This window comes from Macaca mulatta, chromosome 6, assembly GCF_049350105.2.
Source record: "Macaca mulatta isolate MMU2019108-1 chromosome 6, T2T-MMU8v2.0, whole genome shotgun sequence".
Lineage (NCBI taxonomy): Eukaryota > Metazoa > Chordata > Mammalia > Primates > Cercopithecidae > Macaca > Macaca mulatta.
Window position 1 is genome coordinate 101,787,712 of NC_133411.1, and position 21,611 is coordinate 101,809,322.

A 21,611-nucleotide genomic window follows, 5' to 3' on the forward strand; every position below is an offset into this window, starting at 1 on the left:
TTTTCAGTTCCTCATCATGTGGACCTCTCCCTGGGGCTATTCAATATGGCAGTTGGCTTCCCCCAAAATGCCTGAAGGTAGAGAGAGAGAGAGGAGGGAAGTGGGGAGGGAGAGAGAGAAAGAGAGAGAGGTATCTGATTATCATAGGGTGAGGAGCAAACCACACATATTGAAAGGCACAACAAAACTAGCTTGCTTCTGCAAGAAGCTGATCTGTGAAGGGAAGGAGTAATAGATTAATGCCAAGAGAGGTAATCAGGATTTTTAAGTTTCTTTGCTCGTACGTGCGTACATGAAAGAGCCCTGGCCTTTGTCTTTTCCCATTTCTAATTTACTTTGTTTACTTTTCGTTGAACTTCTGACTCTTTTGCTCATCTTTGCCTTTAATCTGCGATTTCTTCCATCTATTGGTAGGCAACCCTCTCCTCAGCATAGAATTATCAGGTATTACATTTATATGGATCCAGAAATCATCCAACTTGGTTTGTTCGAATAGTGGGTAAATTGAGGAGGAAGCACATTCCAGGGGTGATTTGGAGGCAAAGTTTGAAGGGGACCTCTTCTCCGCATGTAACGTAGTATGAACTCCAGACTGCTTAGCTTGAATACTGGTCCACCATTGTGAGCTGAATAAAGTCGGACAAGTTATTCAATCTTTCTAAGCCTCAGTTTCATTATCGTTAAAAATGGGGTAATATTAATAGATCCTTCATGGTGTTATCATGAAGATTCAATAGATGAATAATTTAAAGTGCTAGCCACAAGGTCTGGCTTATATTAAATGCTCAAAGATATTAGCTGTAACTATTTATAAAATGCAGGAGTAGTGTATGGACATGGTGGTAACGCTTTTGACTGCTCAGTGGTGTTTTCCTCCCGCTTTCTGATTCTCAGGTTCTAGAATTATCCCAAACAGTAGCCACTGGCCACATGTGCCTGTAGAGCACTTGAAATGTGGCTAGTCCAAATTGAGGAGTTGTGCCCTAAGTGTAAAATACACACTGGACTTCAAAGACTTATTTTTAAAAAGAATGTAAAATATTCCATTAAAAAGTTCACATTGATTACACGTTACAGTGACATTTTAGATATAATAGGTTAAATAAAATATATCATTAAAAATTAATGTCATCAGTTTTTTGTTTTGTTTTATTTTGTTTTTTGAGATGGAGCTCTGCTCTGTCGCCCAGGCTGGAGTACAGTACCTCAATCTCGGCTCACCGCAGCCTCCACCTCGCAGGTTCAAGTGATTCTTGCGCCTCTGCCTCCTGAGTGGCTGGGACTACAGGCGTGCGCCACCATGTCCAGCTAACTTTTGTATTTTTTAGTAGAGAGGGGGTTTCACCATGTTGGCCAGGCTGGTCTCGAATTCCTGACCTCAAGTAATCTGCCCACCTCAGCCTCCCAAAGTGCTGGGATTACAGGTGTGAGCCACCACGCCTGGCCTGTCATCAGGTTTTTAAAAATTGTTCTTAATGTGGCTATTAGAAAGCTTAAAATTGTCTATAAGGTTTACATTATATTTCTTTTGAGCAGTTTTATAAAGATGAAATTACAGAGCTACTAAATTAAAAAGAAGTAATATTTCTATATTTTCTTTATCTGCATAGCATGAGTCCCTCTTCTTCCTTTATGAGCCAACCAGTTTCTGCTGACCTTCACTGGGCAGTTGAAACCTTGCTGTCAGCACACACTGATCCTTGTGAGCAACCATCCATCACTGGGGTAATAATAATGATATCTGTGGCCAACATTTAGCTTCTGGCACAGCCCAAAAAAATTTAGCTGCAGATTAATCCTAAGACAGCAAACAACCAACAGAGAAGACACAAACTTCTTATTTTTTAAATTCTTTTGGCAGAGATACTTGATATCAAATTAGAGGTAAAAAGGAAGAAAATTGCATATGGCAAATCCTACCAGTAGTCAATCCAGGAGACATTTTCTCCTTCCTCTTTGCTAATAAAAGTCCCAGTTTTTTTAAGGCTGCAATGTACCCAGTTCAAAAAAACAAAACAAAAGAAGGTGTAAGAGGTGGCTATATGACATGGCTTCAGTCAGTGAAATACAGACAAAAGTGTTATGGTGAGTCTTTTCGAAAGTCTGTCTTGATTTTAAAAAGGACGGGTGTTGATAAACTCAACAGATGCACACATTTTATTTTATTTTTTGCCTTCTGTCTTTTCTATCTGGAATGGGGACACAACACTTCAAGGTGGAACAACAACCTTGAGACCTGAGGGTAAAGGTCACACACTATGAGTGGGCAAGGAAGCCAGAAGGAGCTGGGTACCTGATGACTTCCTCGGTCAGCTGCTCTACCTCTCCACTTCTTGTTACATGAGCCAAATAAATCCTACTTACTTAAGTCACTCTCTTTGGTTTTTCAAAAACACAGCTAAACACAACCCCAGCTGAAACTTGCAGTCCAGAAAATGCTAATGTTCACAATCTAGCCCTAAAATCTGCTGTCCTGAGGACATTTTCGCTTCCAAGAAAATTTGTCACTATTGGCCTAAAGCAAATAGTTATTTTGGCTCATGCAATGGGAATAAGCATGAATTATTTGGCCTTGGCTTTTTATGATCTAGCATATATAATAGTCGTTTTAAAAATATATATACTATATATCTATACATCTACATAAGTATATAGATACAAATATATATTTCCAAGAGGGCAGGGGCTTTATCTGTCTTATTCATCATTTTGTTCCCAGGCCCTAACAAAGGCCAAATCCCCTTTTCCTTAAGGCTGACTTCTCTTTACAGTGACATTCACAACATAATTTGCTACCATTCAGAGGCGACAACATGGAAAACATCCTAGGCTAGGTTACAGGTGATGTAGAGGTAATCCTGGCCCTACTAAATAAATAGTTCTGGGACATTGAAATATTTCTTCAAATAAAAACTCGTGCAGAAATTCAGTGTACTAAGCAGGTAAGATTAAAGAGAGAAAACGCACAGCCCCTTCTTCTGGGTGATAGGATAATAAGAAATCCCCAAGAAATTTAATAGCACTAAAGACAAATTTAAAGTAAACTTCTAACTCAGTTACATAGATTTGAAGGAAGGTTGTCATGTTCATGTATTAAAAATGTGACTTGGTGTAGGGTCAGAAATCAGTACACATAAGGGCTTTGGAAATAACCTGTATTTGGGGACTATATAACCAAGTGTTTTAGTGCATGGGCTTTGGATGACCGAGGACCAGTTAATTACTCCATTAATGGGTTTGGCAATCCCAAAAAACACAATCCTGAATGTCATAATACCAAGTGTGGACATCCCAAAAAGATCAAAATCCCCACAATATAATTCTGGAAAAACTAATTTAAAAGACATTTCTTCACATTTATAAAAGGAGATTTATTTTAGAAGCATATGAAAACATGACAGAGCATTTCACAGGCCACCTTACATAATAAAATAGGCAATAGTATCATGCATTTTTAGAAGCATAAACATATAGATATACTAACAACAGTCATATGGGTATAATGTTATAAGTGGATGAACCATATTCATAAAAAAAATGTCAAAATTCAAAATGTATAAATGCATAATACTATGGATGGTAGTTTTGTGCAACCCAGCTTTATAACTGTAGTCATCTGAAACACCATGACAGATAACCTAAGTCTTTTGATAAGATTGATCCAAAACTTCAATGAGTCACTATGGCATATGCAATTGCACAAAGAGCTGAGATCTTGAGAAATTTTATCTTTCACAAATGCAGTTGTACAAAAAAGGACATCTCTTCATTTATTGGGGAAGTTTAAACATCTTTACATACACGATGCTTACACACGAAGTCAATGTTGTGATAATGCACTTTTGTGGAGAAATTTATAAAATATGCATAAAACAAATTAGAACTTTCTGCAAGTCTTTATACAATTTGTACTCCAGTATTGCAAATGATGTGAAGATGAAATACATAGTATAGCAAATTGTGAAGAGTAATAATAACAATGCTGACAATTTAAGATAGTGGGAAAAAACTAGAAAGAAAATTCAACATTTGAGAAAGTATATTACAGGGCTACATTATGGGCAATTGCATGGAGGTAGTCCATTAGAGCTGGCCAACTTTCACAATCATATTTTGAAGTCTTGCATGGCAATGAATTGCTGCTTTTTTTTTTTTTCTTTTAAGACATGGCTCTCCTCAGAGAACATGTTCACGTTTCATTGATTTTCCACATAGCACTGCTCTTTTTGAAATTCTGTGATTCAACATACACCAACATGAGCACTCCCTATTAAATATTTCCATCTTTGCATAATTTTTCTGTGCTGTTTTTGGTATACAGAAATTCATTCCACATGCACTCATATGCAGAAGCAATACTGATAATCAAATAGTCACACTATTGTGTGTCTTCTTATCTTACTGTGTGCATAATTATATTTGAAACAGTTGGCAACTTTGCTGGCTTCTCTTCAGGCAAATGTGACTTTAATTCATTAAAATTTCCTAAAATGTCATTAGCTGGGAGGAATGCCACTGCAAACAAATGAAATATTTTTAAACCATATGGGGTGGTCAATCCACTTGTCTGAATTTTTCACCAAATGCATTGGGCTGAATGACAAAAACAAATTTTATTGATGACACCTTGAGATTCACTTTTAGAAGCCTTGATGGGACTTAATTCCAAATCTGTCATGGTTTGGGGATTCTACTAAAATCCATTTTCTTCTGCAAAGTCCACCAAATCTTCAAATAAATGTTTATAAAGTACTTCACTTTTTCCAGTCATTAATATATAAAGAAGCAGGTAAGTTCAAGAAAGTTTGGATCCAGCTGGGGCATGATGGCATATAGTTGATAAGAAAGATGGGGATGATTTTGAAAGTGCCATTCCAGCCACAGTGAAGAATGCACTAGTTTGTCTATGTTAGATTTAGTGGCAAACTTAGGAAGTCTATCTTCTTTGACAGTCAAATCCCTAACTAAGAATATTTCATCATTCAATGAGTTTCAGAACACTGGAGGAACCTCTGTATCAGCAAGCATCTTTGGTTCAGAATGCTGCTCAGTTTGTGGAATTCTTTTTATTCTCTGATGAAGAGTGTTTTTTGAAGGCAAGCATGGCACTATGTGTGAAGGGGCAGAAATCATACATGATTGAATCATTTGGCAGGGGACATTTGTTGTATTTTTCACCTGTTTTTACTTCTGTGATTTTCAAAACATTCAAAACATCGAGGATATATCTTTCTCGTGTAGTGCACTCAGACTCACACACTAATCTCCTTTGGAAACACCCTCACAGATACACTGCTTCACTAGGTTCTAGGTACCCCTTAATCCAGTCAAGAGATTTTAAACTTTAGGAATTTCAATGTTTGGGATTATGTCTTTTGGGTTTATGATTGGTATCATTCATGAACTATTTTCCCTATGTATGAAATTAGAATAATTCTGTTAGACAATATGAAAATGCACAATGGGAATCTCTAAGGGAGAGACATCATATGCGAAGTTTTCTAAGTATATTTGATCATAGAATTCTTTTGTGGTGGCCTATCCTCCTGACTGCTATTCCAGGACTCGCACCTTGGAAAACTCTCTAACACAGTCACTTTTGTATCTTTATAGTTTTAAAAACTTAATTTTTTTCTACATTAAAGTAGAATTTTAATGAGGGGTATATAAAGGCATCAGTCTTGGAAGAAGGCTTCTAATATCTTCTTTCATGAATCCCCCTACCCACTCCTAACTATCACCAATTGGCTTGAAGCATGAAAAAGTGGATCCGCTTCTTAGATGAGACCTTCACCAAACTCTTACCATGACAGGTGCTTAAAATCCTATCAAACTTCTCACAGGGTGAAAAATAAAGGATCAGAAGTGAAGATTCTATTTCTGGTTCCTGGTTCCTCCAGCTCATTCTTGTAACGCCCCTTTTGTGTTTCCTTTTCCTTTTTCTGATCAGGAGTCATCCTTTTCTCCCCATCATTCCAAACACCCAGAGAAGTCAGCTAGAAGACAGACTGAATAACCAGGAGCGTACCATAGCTTTCCTCCTTGAACAAGCATTCCGCATCAAGGAGGATATCTCTGCTTGTCTGCAGGGGACCCATGGCTTTCGAAAAGAGGAATCACTTGCCAGGAAGTTACTGGAAAGCCACATCCAGACCATCACCAGCATCGTCAAAAAACTCAGCCAAAACATTGAGGTAGTTCTTTTTTTTTTTTTTTTTTAAATTTTGTTTTGTTTTTGTTTTGTATTTTGGCAGCATTGCTTGATAAAGATTATCAACCATCAGTGTCATTTTTCAAGTACAGAAATATATCACTATTCCTTAAGTTCAGATGATTACATTTTAGTGGTCTAAGAGGGAAACAGTGCAATTTTTCAGCTGCTCATTTATGCCAAAAAGGAGAAGGAATTTCGATTCAAACAATATTTACTGTGTATTTATTTTGTAATAATAAAGACATTATGTCAGACATTGTGCTAAAATGCTTATGTTAGCTTAAATCTCCAAGACTCTATTAATGCAATAATTTCAAATAGAGATTTTCATAATGCACATCGGTAATGCTCCATTGTATAGCCATTGCAATCTGATGCCAGCAATTTCTCTGGCCCCATCTTCTACTCTTCTTTCCTTCACTCTGGCCACACTGGCCTCCCAGCTGTTCCTAGGACATTCCAAACACTTGTTAGCCTTGGGGCCTTTGCACTCATAATTCACTCTGGCTGGATCATCTTCCCTTGGATATTTCTATGCAATGTTCTTCATTCCTTCAGGTCTCTGTTCAAATATAACCTCATAAGACAGGATTTGCATGACATTTTATAAAATAGCACCTCTACCCACATGGTTTCAATCTCCCTTAAAGCCTACTTTATTTTTTTGTCACATAGCACTCATTGCAAACTACCATGGTCTATATTTGATTCCTGTTTGTTTTTTCTTTCTGAGATATAATCTCTATAAAGGCAAAGAGTTTGTTTTCTTCATACTAAATCCCACATCCCATACTAGACAACAGTGGTGGTATAGTCAGCACTCTAAATAATCCTTAAATTGACGAGTGAATAAATAAATGAATTTGAAGGCATTAAAGTAAAAATAGAGTTTCTCATCAAAAAAAGAAAATTATTTGTCTAAATCAAGATAAACATACTTGTATAAGAGGTCTTTGAGAGTTGTTAGGGTACAAATGTACATGATGAATCTGGGTTAACAACTTTCATGCAAGGGCTGTAGAGAATGCACTTTAGGAAACTGGCCCAAAACTTGTGGAGTTATCATGAGAATCAACAACAATGCTCTCTCACGATACTTGTCCTTTTCTACTATCAGAGAGAATACTGGATGTTATTAAAATTATGGGATTGACCCAGCAATTACTTCTTCATGAATTTGTACTTAAGGGCAAGGATGTTTATTAATTTATTTTTCATCTGCAGGGTTTAGCGGACCCCATAATATATCTGAGTCACTGTGAAAAGTTAAAAACCCTCAGTGAACTTTTAAAAGGCACTTTATTGGTATTTAGCACATTTTGAATTGACCTCAATGCCTCAAAGGTCAATGCCAGTCTCAAAGTGATTAAAGGTATTTCCATGCATAATGAAGTATCATGAAAGTGACAAGAGGCAAGCAGCCCTGTGCCTTTTGAAATGACTAGAAAATCAAGTAAGTATAGCATAGTGCTAAAACAAGATTCCAATTTAGGAGTCAAAACTTCTTGGTAATTGAAAAAGCCAATGACATTCTTAGAAACATCCACCCAGATGTACACTTTGACTTGTGCATTCAATACATATAAATTATACACCAGTAAAATGCTATTAGCAATAAGGAGAAAGTCTTTCTTTCAAATCTCTAGAAATCTTGTTGACAGTTTATTCTCCTATGATAATTGACTATCTTAGATTATCTCTCTGAAAAAAAAAGACAAATCCAAAACATTTTCCAAAAGACGAGGACAAAAACCTCAAAATACCTACGACCGTGTTAAGGGTTTGGCATATATAGGAAAATGAAAAGGACTGGACTGAGTTTGTGGAAATTGAACTAGAAAATATTTTAAAGGCTGTAGATAACATAGTTAAAATATTATGAAGAAGAAACTATTCGGCTACCTTTGGTAAATAACTATAAGCACTTTATAGAGAAATGGATGTTATTCAAGTATTTTAAAAGAAACTCACCTCATTAACCAGGTCAGCCCATTTGCAAGTTGGCTAACAAGATCAATTCAAGTGTGAGCTAAAGTTTGACACAGGTCTTTAAATTAAATGAAAAAAAATTTTTTTAATCTACCACAATTGCATCAAAGTGCTTGTTTCTTTTTAAAAATCAAATGATTCCTTTTTTAAAGGAGGCAGTTGATAAAAGTTTTAGAATTAATTTATTTTTAACTCAAAGAAAATTTTATATATAGCGTTATTTTATTGTGGGTTTTCCCCTCAACTTACAAGAGCCATACTTGTTCATCATCATTATTTTGAAAGTTTAGGAAAAAAAATTTTTAAACTTGGGGAAATAATATCTCACAATTCTACCACCAAATGGTGATCTCTACAAATACCCAGATGAATCTCCCTCTAGTCTTTCCAAGTATTCCATTTAGGAGGCTGAGACTATGTTTGTAAGCATGATTTTTATTCTAACATTCACCCTAAACTCTATCATATCTCATTAAAATCTCTTTGCATGGTGCATACACCATGGTTTTCTTAGTTATTCTCCTGATGTCGAAATATCACTTTGGGTGGGGGCTGAGGCAGTAGGACCAATTGAGCCCAGGAGTTTGAGAACAGTCTGGGTAATATAGTGACACCCTGCCTCTACAAGAAAAAAATAAATAATTAGCTGGGTAGGGTAGCGCATGCCTATAGACATAGCTCCTTGGGAGGCTGAGGTGGGAGGATTACCTGAGCCCAAGAGGTGAAGGCTGCAGTGAGCCATGATCATGCCACTGCACTCCAGTCTGGGCCCTGTCTCAAAATAAAAATAATTTTAAAAAGAAATACCTTTGTGCATAAACATGTATTTGCATTTGGATTCTTTCCATAGTATCTATTCTTAGAAGTGGAATTACTAAGGTATGAATACTGTGAAAGCTCTTGGTACATGTTGCCAAATTGTTTTCCAGAAAGTTTATACTAATTTACACTTCCATTAGCATTATTTGAGTGCTTTTTTTCACTTTACCTATGCCAGAATTGAAATTTATTACTTTAATTTTTGCTAACTTCATAGAACAGAAATAAGATTTTTTTTCTTAGTGAAAGTGTTGAATCCACTTTTTTAAAGTGACTAATTAAAGTAATAATTTTGCCTGAGTTCTGTGGCTCACACTTGTGACCCCAGCAGTTTGGGGAGCTGACTTGGGAGGATTGCTTGAGGCCAAGAGTTTGAGACCAGCCTGGGCAACACAGCAAGAACACAACAAGACTCTGTCTCTACAACAACAGCAACAACAACAAAAAATTAATAATAATAAAGTTACAGCTTCGTTTCTTCTGCTAATGATTTATGTCTTTTGTTAATTTATCTTTTGGGTTTTAGTACTTTTAAATTTTTGTTGATTTGATGAGCTCTTTTATTTCACATATTAGAAATAATAACTGGTAAATGAGAGTAAGTGTTTAACAATCAGCAATCAGTCCTTTTCTAGAAGAAAAGAAAGCCTGGTTTGTAGTATTTGCCTATTTCTATGGTGTAAATACTCCTACTATAATTTCAAACAACCAGCAAGATGACACTGTACACAAAGATCAGAAGAGATGTATACAATCCACCTTCACAGACAGATCCAGGCTGCTTGCAGTATATCACTGAGACCATTGGCAATAGTATATGATGAAAATTTTTTTTCAGTTTGCTTTTTCTATCTTAATTGTATTTACAATGTTTTTATAAGTTTTAAACAAAGGTAAATATTCAAATATTTAGCTTTGTAATTTCTCTCATTACTGTAGTCCTCCCACCTTCATCTGTGGTTTCACTTTCTGTGATTTCAAAAATTTCCAAAAATATTAAATGGAAGATTCCAGAAATGAGTAATTCATAAGTTTTCAATTGTGTGCTGTTCTGAGTAGTGGGATGAAATCTTGCACATCCTGTTTCATCCCACCCACGGTGTGAATCATCCCTTTGTCCAGCACATTCACACTGTCAACACTCCCTGCCCATTAGTCACTCAGTAGCCTGTTGGTTATCAGATCAACTTTTGAGATGAGGTATCACAGTGCTCATGTTCAGGTAACCCTTATTTTACTTAATAATGCCCCAAAGCACAAAAGTAGTGATGCTGGCAATTCCACTATAGCAAGGAGAAGCTGTAAAGAGCTTTCTTTAAGTGAGAAGGTTGAAGTTCTCAACTTAATAAGGAAAAAAAAAATTGTATGCTGAGTTTGCTAAAATCTACGGTAAGAACAAATCTTCTATCCATGAAATTGTGACAAAGGAAAAAGAAATTCATGCTAGTTTTGCTGTCACACTTCAAGCTACAAGAGTTACAGCCACAGTGTGTATGATGTTATAGTACATTGCTATAATTATTCTATTTTTAGATATTGTTAATCTCTTACTGATAAATAACTTTATCATAGGTATGTATGTGTAGGGAGAAACAATATATATAGGGTTCAGTACTATCTGAGGTTTTGGGCATCCTCTGGGGGTCTTAGAACATATCCCCCTTGGATAAGAGGGGACTACTATACTTCTCAGACTAGAAAGTTCCAAAATAATCTCCTCTATTATCTGTGACTTTTATGGTTTAATTTAAAAAATATTTTAGATTTTTTTTTTCTGAAATCTATAATGATATATGACTTGAGGTAAGGATCTAAATTAATAATTTTCTGAGTAATTAGAGACCCCAACCCACTTGTGAAATTACTCCTCCATTGATCTGTGCGTTGCATATAGAGCATATTCCTTTCTTACACTTGCCAAGGTCTTCATGACATCACAGGTAGCTATGTACCTTTACTACACTGATTTACTTATCCTTATTTTAGAAAATATTTTAGTATATAGTAGAATAAGCTTCCTTTCATCACTAACTTTACCAAAACAGAAAACAAAATACCTGCATACATGCAAAAAGACAAAAACCAAACTCTAGTTAGTGTTGTTGACACTTTTACATCTTCAATTAAGGCTTTATTTGCCCTTGGGTTGTCTCAATCCCAGTTAAAAAATGAGCAAGAGTCTGTCTGTGGTCTTTGAAATTCCTATAATTTATTTGCTATAAAAATTCTTTCTTTCCTAGTAAAATTCATAGCCATAGTTTAAACATAATTTAGGACTTTGTCAAATATAATACTTAAACTGAAATGTCTCCCCAAGTAACAGATTTGTGTTTTCCAAAGGCCTACACAGAACTCTCACTTTTTTCCTTAGTAAATACCAATTTCTTATATGTCTTCACTTTACATTGGAATTTATTTGAATGTCAAGTATAATACAATTTTTTTCTATGGACAAGCAGAATTTTTTTTATTTTTTTAAATCAATACTTATAAATAGGTACAAAAAATTAAAATCCATGGTTCTTGGGACCAATAGCCTGGTGGTACAAGAAAGTCAGTTCTATTTCCAGAACACCAAAACACAATAAAGACATGACTAACAATATTCATGGACAAAATCTGGACACGAATGAGCCAGAAATCTCTCATATTCTCTAAGTAATCTAGATAAACTCTTTTGCATTGTGTATTAAACAGGTTGATTCAGATTTGCTTGCACTATGTTAACTTCACTGTGGTTCTGGTTCAATCCATAAAAAATCATGCCTGATGCCATATTGAAAAAAATCCTTTTTCAAACTTATGGCACCAATCGTGAAATGCATTTTTGTGAAAAGCTTTTATGTTGGTGATGGCCAATGGCAACCCATGACCATATCAACACAATAAATATGTTCTGTTTGGTCCATATATGGTTTGTAAAAGATCTTGAATAATATGCCAATATTGTTAATGTGAGCAATTTCATATAAAATCTGGATTTCTAGCTTTCTTTAAAACACTATTGAGATATCTTTCCCACCTGGCAATAATCAGCTAGAATCAAACCACTGCTGTCCCTCAGATAAATTAGCAGAGATCAATTCTCTCTGAGCTAGGACTCTCTCACTCATTTACACCATCAGCCTAACTACAAAATGCATTCAATTAGGTAACCCCTGCTTTAAATGATGTTTCCTTATCATGTGTGATGGGAAATTAATGGGAAATTTGACTCAAAATTACAGATTTTAGAAGACCAAATAAGAGCTCGAGATCAGGCGGCCACAGGAACTAACTTTGCAGTACAGGAGATAAACATGAAACACCTACAAGGAGTTGGAGATCTTCGAGGAAGAGTAGCCAGGTGAGAAGCAGCATATTGACTAATGTTTAATGGTCAATTCTTGGCCAGTGAATTCTCATTCCCAAACAAGTTCCATGCTGTAGAAAAAAGATATTGTCTACACATTAAGCTAAACTAATGAGATGGCAGTTGAGAAAGTGTACCATAGAACTTTGAATGCTTCACGCTACCTGTGAGATTCAAAGTTTCTGTAAAGACCCCTTACACAGTTTGGTACCGATGGAAGTGACCAGAGTTCTGTCTTTATGGCCTCAACTGTCCAAATGCCAACATCCATACATAGACACACCTTCATAACCATGTACGAAATCCCCATATATGTCAAATGCTAATGAGTAAAACTTTTAAAATATACAAGGATTATAATAGTCTGACGGGATTTATTGCCAAATGGATAAAGTTTTGAATAACATCTTTTGTACAGGATTTCTAAATCAAAAGAATTGATGGTATGCAGTTCAGCAAATATGTGTAGGTATTGAGAATGGCAGGACCACTCTGGTGGACACGTCAAAGATGACTTGTGAATGGGTGACTGTGGACACCTTTCCATCTCTACATCTTTTGCCAGTACCTCATTCCTCTCTCCTGTAACACTGCTGTCTCCATCTGGTTAATCCTCTTGGAATTAGATAATTACTACCTAAGACAAAGCTCTCCTAGAGTATTTACCCATTTAATTCAACAAAAATGTATTAAGCACTCATCTTATGCCAGGCCATGTGTTAGAATTCAGCAACATGTTCTCCTTTCTATAGCTGTTCACAGTCTACCAAGGAAAACAAGCTGTATCAATAACTCATGAAGTGAATGCTATACTAAAAGTCTGGGAGGCTATGGAAATGTCCAAATCAGACCCATGCAGAAGAGAGGCTTCCCAGGGGAGGTGACACTTGAGCTGAGTTTTGAAGGATTTATAACAGTTAACTAGATAAGGAAAAGTGAGAAAGACACTTTACCTGGAAGAATAATATATGCAAAAGAACTGAGGGAAGGATCCTGTGACATGTTCATGGGCCTACCTGGGAGAATGGCATTTTGGTTATGGCATTTTGGAGCAGGCATTTTGAGAAAGTTGGGACATGAAGCCAGAGAAGCAGTCCAGACCTGGAAGATGAGGGGTCTTGTAGGCTAAGGTAAAGAGTTGGCACTTTACGTAGAAGGTTATAAATGACCATGGAGGAATTTTAAGTAGGGGGTGGCATATCATGTTTTGTGACATTCTAGTTGTAGCTGAATTGGTAGGATACAAAAGAGGATGTGGAGATCAGAGGAAGGCTGTTGTACCAATCCAGGTGAGAAGTGGCAGGGCCTAAACCAAGGCACTAGCCATGAAAGCCCAGAGCAGACGACAGACAACACAGACATTAAGGAAATAGAATCTACAGGATTAGTGCATGAATAAACATGGAGGATGAATTAAGCAGTGGGAGGTCAAGGATAATGACCAAAGTTTCTGGGCTTAGAGACTGGTTGAATACTCATGTTATTCCACAGAGAAGGAAATATGAAATAAGGAGCAATTATAACAAGGAAGGGGAAAGAGAAACAGGAAGTAATAAAGTGTTTGGTTTCCACCATGTTGTGTATGAGACACCATCAGGATATTAACTGGAATGGGCATGGAGCTCAAAGGGGAGGAAGGGAGGAGGTGTCAAGGATGCCCAGGTTTCTGGTTGGCCCACAACATAAATGACTTAGTAGCTTTGGGAAAGACTTTGTAGTTCTGGAGTGTGGCTTCATTCTTGTTAAAAATAAAAGATGCTGTCTAGGAAATAATACGTATGTTTGAAAAACTCTCATCAAAGAAAAAAATAACTGCTGGTGAGTCCAGAGAATAAAGAGGGGAATTTATATTGTATATGAATATATAAATTAAATATATGTAGAAATATTTATTTCATTATTTAATATTTGATCAATACCAAAGAAGTTTTATAATATTTGGGTAAGTTACAAAACAAGATAACAAGACAAATATCAGCAAACCCATAACCCTATTTAGGTGTGCCAAGATTTTGCAAAGAAGATAAAACCAAACATGGTCTCTTTGTTTGTTTCTTTTTTGAGACAGAGTCTCACTCTGTCACCCAGGCTGGAGTGCAGTGGTGCAGTCTTGGCTCACTGTAACCTTGTCCTCCCAGGTTCAAACAATCATCATGCCTCAGCCTCATGAGTACCTGGGATTACACGTGTATGCCACCATGACTGGCTAATTTCAAACATGTTTTAAATGAAATATAATTCAGTTAAATTTGGTGGTATGCTGACGACACTCCTACCAACTATTTCTTCCTGCAAACCACTTACAAACCAATTATTTTATTTTTGTAAACCCTGTTCTATTTACAAGACAAAAGAGCAAATGGATCTCAAAGAAACAAAGAGATCAATGAAATTACATCAAGATGTGCAATTCTTTTTGCTCTGCTAGCTTTTTGCTTACCTTCCCCTTCAATCATAAGCAGTGATTTTAGTACAAGGTCTTATTTTTCCTTGAAATGTCTCCCTTTTATGGAAAATTTCTAAAATCTATTTGGCAATCTGAGACAGAATTTGGCTAAGAGCCATGAGACTTAAATTCACCCTCCTTCTCCTGTTCCTTTTCTGTGCCTTTGCCAGGCAAATGACTAATGGACAAGCTAAGGCAGATTGATTACTGTCTTTCCACATAGAGGGACCTCTATTCCAATTAGCATTTTGGCATAAGTAAAATTAAGTTGGTTGTTTTAACATAATTGCTAGCAAACATTTTACTGCTTCATAAATCAGTCTCAACATTTAATAACTACAATGAGATTTGAATTTTACACTTTATTTCCCATGGCAATACATTGCTGTTTAAAAGTAAGTCCTCCCAATGAGACGAGGTTCTCAAAGTTGCCAGCCTGCTTTTGACACCCTGTCCTTTATTTAATAGACTAGAGGCTTGGGTGTGTCATCAGAGAGAGAGGACATATCCCCTTAGAGATTCAGATGAAGTGCAAAAAAGGAAAAGGCGAGCATGCGAAGGGCACCCTAGGGATGCATATGACTTACCATCCGTAGCAGCAGTCTGAGGTCAACTTTCTAGCCCCATTTGGCTCTTTAGGATTCCAGAACAAACCTACATGTGGGGGGAAAAATATATATAAATTTTGTTGATTTGTGATTAAATGCAAAATCATGTTCTTTAAAGAAACATATAGTGTGTGGATATTATCGACTTTTGACCACTTAAGAGGAAACAGTCTTGGTTACAGAGGGCAGAATAAAGACCTTTTATTCCACTCCTCTTACTTGAGGCAGCTCAATGCCAGTGAAAAAGAAAAAGGAGGAAAACAAAAACTCCATCTTTAATATAATAAGGAAGTTGCTGTAGCTAGTAACCACAAACAGAACACACTTACCAAATATTGTGACATTTGGACTGATACAGTCCTTCTCAGGTTTTAAACATAATGATTTCCCACTAGTCAACAGTCATCATTTTGAGAGACATTGGCAAAATGGAATCAAGCAGCATTACGTAGAGGCTCGGGTGGGTCATCGGAGAAAGACGACATGTCCCCTTAGAGATTCAGGTCAGCAACACTGAACAGCTGGGAGGTATAGCCAAAGATGCAACCATGTTCTTTATCATTCCTATCATCTAGGACCTCCCTCCTTGCCCACTTATCCCTGAGAGAAACTGGCTGAAGTGCAACAGGCTGAGGAAGGAGAGAGATTTGATACTGCAAGCCTGAATAGAGGATGCGATCTACCTGCCACCAAACACACTCACTGATCCTCTGCAGGTAGCAGAAACATTCAAAGACATAATAGTGATTGTTGGAATGCAGTCATGCATATGAATCACCTCCACTATCATCCCCAGATAGGCAGAAGACAGATAGATAGATGACAGACAGACAGATAATAGATACACAAAAACGTAAGCAAAAGACTAGTGAATATACTTCATGAAGGAACTACCCAGAAAAGTATAGGAAGAATTCAAACCAAAAGTTCTCCCGGTTTCAAAGAAATTAAGAATGAAAGACAAAGAATTTTATTTGTTTAAAAAAAGGTTACTTTTGAACAGTCACATGTAGTTTGGCCCTTCCAAAAGCCCCACTGAATCTATAGTAGAAAGGTTTTTTCTTTAAAATATGAACCCATAGGGACTGGGGATATCAGCATAGAAGTCTTGGAACTTAGAAAGCAGATGGAAACATGAAAACTGCCTTAGCAGAATGAAGGCCAATTTTAAAGTTGTAGGATAAGCTGAGAACAACCTAACTTTATGCAACAGAATTCTCAAAAGGCTTCAGGCCCTTGCCACTAGGGAGAGGAACTGAGAGAGGCAGCGAGAGGAAGGGTCAGAAACCACTGTAGTTTATTATCAACTTGTTATTATTAACTTTCAAATTACAGGCATCTTTTACTTCGATAAAATAAATAATAATTTTCAAAGTAAGGTATAAAAAGGTTTCCCTCCAAAAGAGACTATCAGATAACAAAAGGAGATAGATAAACTGAATTGCTCAGGGATAGGTAAAAGAAAAAGTCAAGATATTATGAAGATTAATCTACCTTAGAAACTCCTAAAATAGAACAAATGCAACCAAAAATAATGAGTTATAGAAAGTAAAAACATGAGTAAACCACACTAAATGAAAAGAGATACTTTTCAATATAAAAATTATTGTAGAAAAATTGTCATATGACAGACAAGGAAAACTCATCCAACATAGAACTAATAGAAGGCCCTAAAGAAGAAACAGAACAAATTCTTCAAAAAAAAATCCTGCGTATAAGAGAAGAAAGCATTCTTGAAATACAGATTTGAATCTATAGATTAAAAGGAAACACTGTAACCCTGGAAAAAATGATATAAGAACAATGAAACCAAGATATCCTGGTTGAAGTTGCTGAACAGCAAGGATAAAGACTCACAGAGCATCCAGGTAGTCAAAGCAAGTCTCATAAAAAAGGAAAGAAATGTCATCACCTCAGACTTCTCCACCTCAACCAATGCTAGAAAAGAATGGATTGATGTTTGTCATGTTCTGAAAGAAAGAAAAATATGTTATCTCAACTAAGTTACCTTTCAATCACAAGAGAAGTCAGGCATTCTCAAGCACTCAAGAACTTGAGAATTCTAGCACTCCTGAGCCCTGATTTTAAAATCTGGATGACAAACTCTGGCCAACCATGGAATAAATCAAAATAAGGATCTTAGAAAAGAAATCATGGTTTGAAAGGACGATCAATGAACGTCTAATCTACATATAAAGTGAACATTAAATAACCATAGGCATTCTAGTGACAGAACACAGTGCAAATGTCATAAAATTTAACATTTTTAAATTAGCAAGTTATTTTTTTAATGTTGAAGGCACAAGTGTATAAACTTATTTATTTTCTCATTTTTTGGCATATGGTCAACGATAATATCTAAAGTTAGTAATATCTAAAGTTGGTATTGAGATGGTAGCTGTGACAAGTATAACAATTCCAATCTATGATAGCTTTTTATAGCTTCTTTTTTTAGAAAAGAAATCTCTCTCATAGTAAAGAAATACATATCTGAAACTCAGTGGTTTCTTCATTTCTCGCTACAATTACCTTTTCTTAGGTTAAAGTAAAATTAAATGTAATATTTTAAAGTTGATGCATGTAATATAATCCCAGTATTCTAAATTATGTTTCTTCCTTCCTATCTCTATGTGTGTGTGTATATATATCTATAAGAACACATACATTTTAAGTATATATGTATAATGATGAACAGAATGATAATCAAATATTCATAATGTTACTTTTTAAGCAGGATTTGGGAAGATGTTAACCTTTGTTTTTTAGGCATGATATGAAATTTTTTGTAACAGTCATGTACTATTTTAACAGAAACAATAAAATCATTCTAAAGAAGGAGTAGGCAGAGGAACTCCTTTTGGAATATAGAGTGCAGCTTTGAAAAGCTATGAATCAATCCTTGACTTCAACATGTGGGATTAGGCTAGTGGGTGGTGGTTAGGGGAGGTGAGAATGAATAGGCGGCAACTCTCGAGATGAGTAAATAAATCCTAGCTGCTAATCTTATGTGGGTGCTCCCCCTGTGTCAGGCACTGGCTATATGCTTTGCATGCATCGCCTCCTTCCATCCCTAAATAACCTACAAAGTAACACTATTCAGGACAGCCACTTACAGTTTTGAAGGCTGAGCACTCCAGGAGACACTATTTGCATTGTCAACCATGTGTTTCTGGCACCCCCGGAGTTGTGTGGTAGACAAGTTGTGCAACTGTATGCAGTGACCATGGCATCATTACCCCTTTGTTTCAGATGAGGAAAACTGAAACCCGTAGGCATTAAGAAGCTTGTCCCAGATCATAAACCTAGGAAGTAGCAGAAGCATGGTCTATCTGACACCAGAAACCACATTTTTAACCAGTGGCCTCCACTGCACAGACCCTGCTGTCCCTGAAGGTGGGAAACAAGAGAAGGATGGAAGGGAGATGGCAGGAAGTAGTGGTAGCAGCAGCCGCCACTCCTGAGTAGTTTTGGGGGCTCTTAATACGGACTCAAATCAGGACATTCTAACTAACCAACAATAGAGGTGCCATTCTGACAATGACAGTTCGTATATGCAAAGGTGCAAAACATCTTTTGATCAGGAATGTTGTGCCTACCATCCTGCTCCCATTCTTGATCAGACTAATTCCTAGTTTTTTCTCCCAGCAGCCTCTTTGCCTCCACTACAGTCATCTTTAAGGGTGATACTAAAGGGATACCTTCAGGATCTTTTTAAAGAAATGCTCAGGCAAAATTGCTGTCTTAACTCACTTTTGCCTCAAATCTTTTGCACCAAAAACTTTAAGGAAAAAAGATTCATTCTGGGATCCTAAAAATGTTGAAGTCATAAAGCAAACAATATTTATATCACTTAGCATAATAATATGAAAATGTATTTCCTAATTAATATTATTTGATGACAGTCAAAACAGTTATTTTATAAAATGACAAATATCAAAATAATCCTGATAACTCAGATATACATAAGATAAAGTCGTTCAGTGCTCTTCAACCTATCCTTCATGCATATGTGAAAATATACAGAAACTGACCATTAATACACTGTACAACCTGCTCTCTCCCAAGAGAGTCAAGGGTAATGGCTGTGAGGGTGTGGTTCTGTGTGTTATCTTCCCTAACATACTGGGAAGATAATCTTCAGCTCACCTTACTAGCTCCTTCTGACCAGAATTCCTTCCGTAAATTATCACATGCAACTTTATGGACCAAAGCTTCATTCATATGTTAGTGCGAATTGGTTTTGTCTTAACATGGCAATGCCTGACTGAGACCATTCAAGGAACAGGAGTTTTGTTTGAGGCTAAAAGGGTGAGGAATTGGAGAAGATGGATTGGAAGATTTTGGGTTGCTGGGACACCTTTTCTTGCCAAAGGAGAATTGACAGTCCGGGGGCCAAGAAAAGCGGATAAAGAGAGGAAAATGGATTTAGAACATGATATAAAAGTGGAACAAATTTTAATTTTGGCTAACCATAGGCAGCAGCCTGTATTTCCAAAACATCAAAATTTGTTATAACTCTCTATGACTAAGTTAATATCAAGCTGAAAATGTAAAATTTCCCTCAATTTACCACAATATCCCCATCTAAACTATTTCAAGTTGGTGCTCTAGTTTGAGCCAATGCATTCAACCTGGTTTCTCTCTCATCAGAAAGAGAAGAGAAAAATGAAGAGATTCCTGAGTACACTCCAGTATCTACCAACTCATTCTTCAAATGACTTTAGAACTTTGGCCATCAAATGAATGTGCAGGTGTCTACTCTAGTATTACAAATATTATAAAGATATTGATCTCACACCAATTTCCATCTTGCCATTAGATGTGATTCAAGCATCGTGAAGCTTTCTGGAGACATTCACTTCTTCAGGCAAGAGTACCGGCAAATTGAGAAAGCCATTCAAGAATTCATGCCCGCCCTGGAAACCCTTTCCAAGAATTTGGACATGAAGGTAACTGAAAATAGATGGGACTCATATTATGTGTTACTGCCAGAAGTAAGATCATTATAGCTTATCAAAATGCCCAATCAGGTGGTAATTTTTTAAGAGAACTCTTTTCTTCCAAAGGGTGTACTTCTGACAGCTCACTCATGTACACCGTGGGAACAGTCAATTCAATCAACAAATGTTTAATGAATTGTCTGCTGTGTTCCAACACAGTCATCTACTCTAAGCATACACTGCTTGAGTCCACCATTGCTGTTATTGTTTTACTCTCTGGAAGTAGTAAAATGATTTTTACTCAAAGACTATGGAACCAAGGAATATAAACAAAAGAATTTCCTATGGAAGCTATTATTATTAAAAGTCCAACATAAATGTGAATTGTTCATGTTACATCCCTGCTTAAAGCCCTGCAATGGGTTGTATCTCTTACAAAATGACATGTAAGTCCTTTGGTTGGTCTGGATTTTAAAGGCCATCTCTAGACTGACTGTGCTCCTTGACTCACCCTTTATGTCCAGTGATGCTGAGCTCCCTGTAGGTAGGTCCCCACTCACACCAAGATATTACACATCTTCCCCTAGTTTGTGCTCTTTTCTGCCTGAAGTGTCTCTTTTTCATCTTCCCAGTCAACGGTTTCACTAAAGTGCAGCCCAATGCCAAGTTTTCTGTGTTCCACTTTGTCACATATCTTATGCAAAACAATCACTTCTCTTCTCCTCTGAAGTCATCTGGGCAGAGCAAAGTAGAAATCCTCTGGAAATTGGGAATATGAAAGTTTGGCCTTTGATTATTTGTTGGTGGGAGCCAGTTAGTCCAGAGCAGGTGTTACTGAGCACATAGTTTCCTCTAGTCTCATCTGTCATCTGGCTTTCCTTATCTACCTCTTACCCATCTTATTAGGCCCAATAATTTTTAAACTCTCTTTGTTTTTCAAGGTACTCAATCATATCAACAACATATTGAAAAAAAAAGAATGCTGTTTCCAAGTTACATGGTTTGGTATATAAATCTATTAAATACATTTATAGTTTTTATATTTTCCTGTATCATTATTTATATTTTACTTACTTGACCAGTAAAGAGTCAAGAAAAGTCATTTAAAATCACTAATGTATTGTTACTTTTTTGCTCAATATATAAATATTCACAGCTCTCTATTTTCACAATGAGTTTTACTCTTCATTTATAAAGATGACCATCTTTGTCCCATTTTTAAATGTGTTTTGCTTTAAGTGAT

The 21,611-nt window shown here is 36.4% G+C and overlaps 1 protein-coding gene across 1 annotated transcript in view; it reads left to right on the top strand.

Annotated features, from left to right (window-relative positions):
* FAM81B (family with sequence similarity 81 member B) overlaps positions 1 to 21,611 on the top strand; it is a 118,829-nt gene that overhangs the window by 82,310 nt on the left and 14,908 nt on the right. The window contains exons 7-9 of the mRNA XM_078004359.1: positions 5,951 to 6,194; positions 12,250 to 12,368; positions 20,248 to 20,377. Of these exons, the coding sequence (XP_077860485.1) occupies positions 5,951 to 6,194; positions 12,250 to 12,368; positions 20,248 to 20,377 (493 nt within the window). The remainder of the gene's footprint in view (positions 1 to 5,950; positions 6,195 to 12,249; positions 12,369 to 20,247; positions 20,378 to 21,611) is intronic.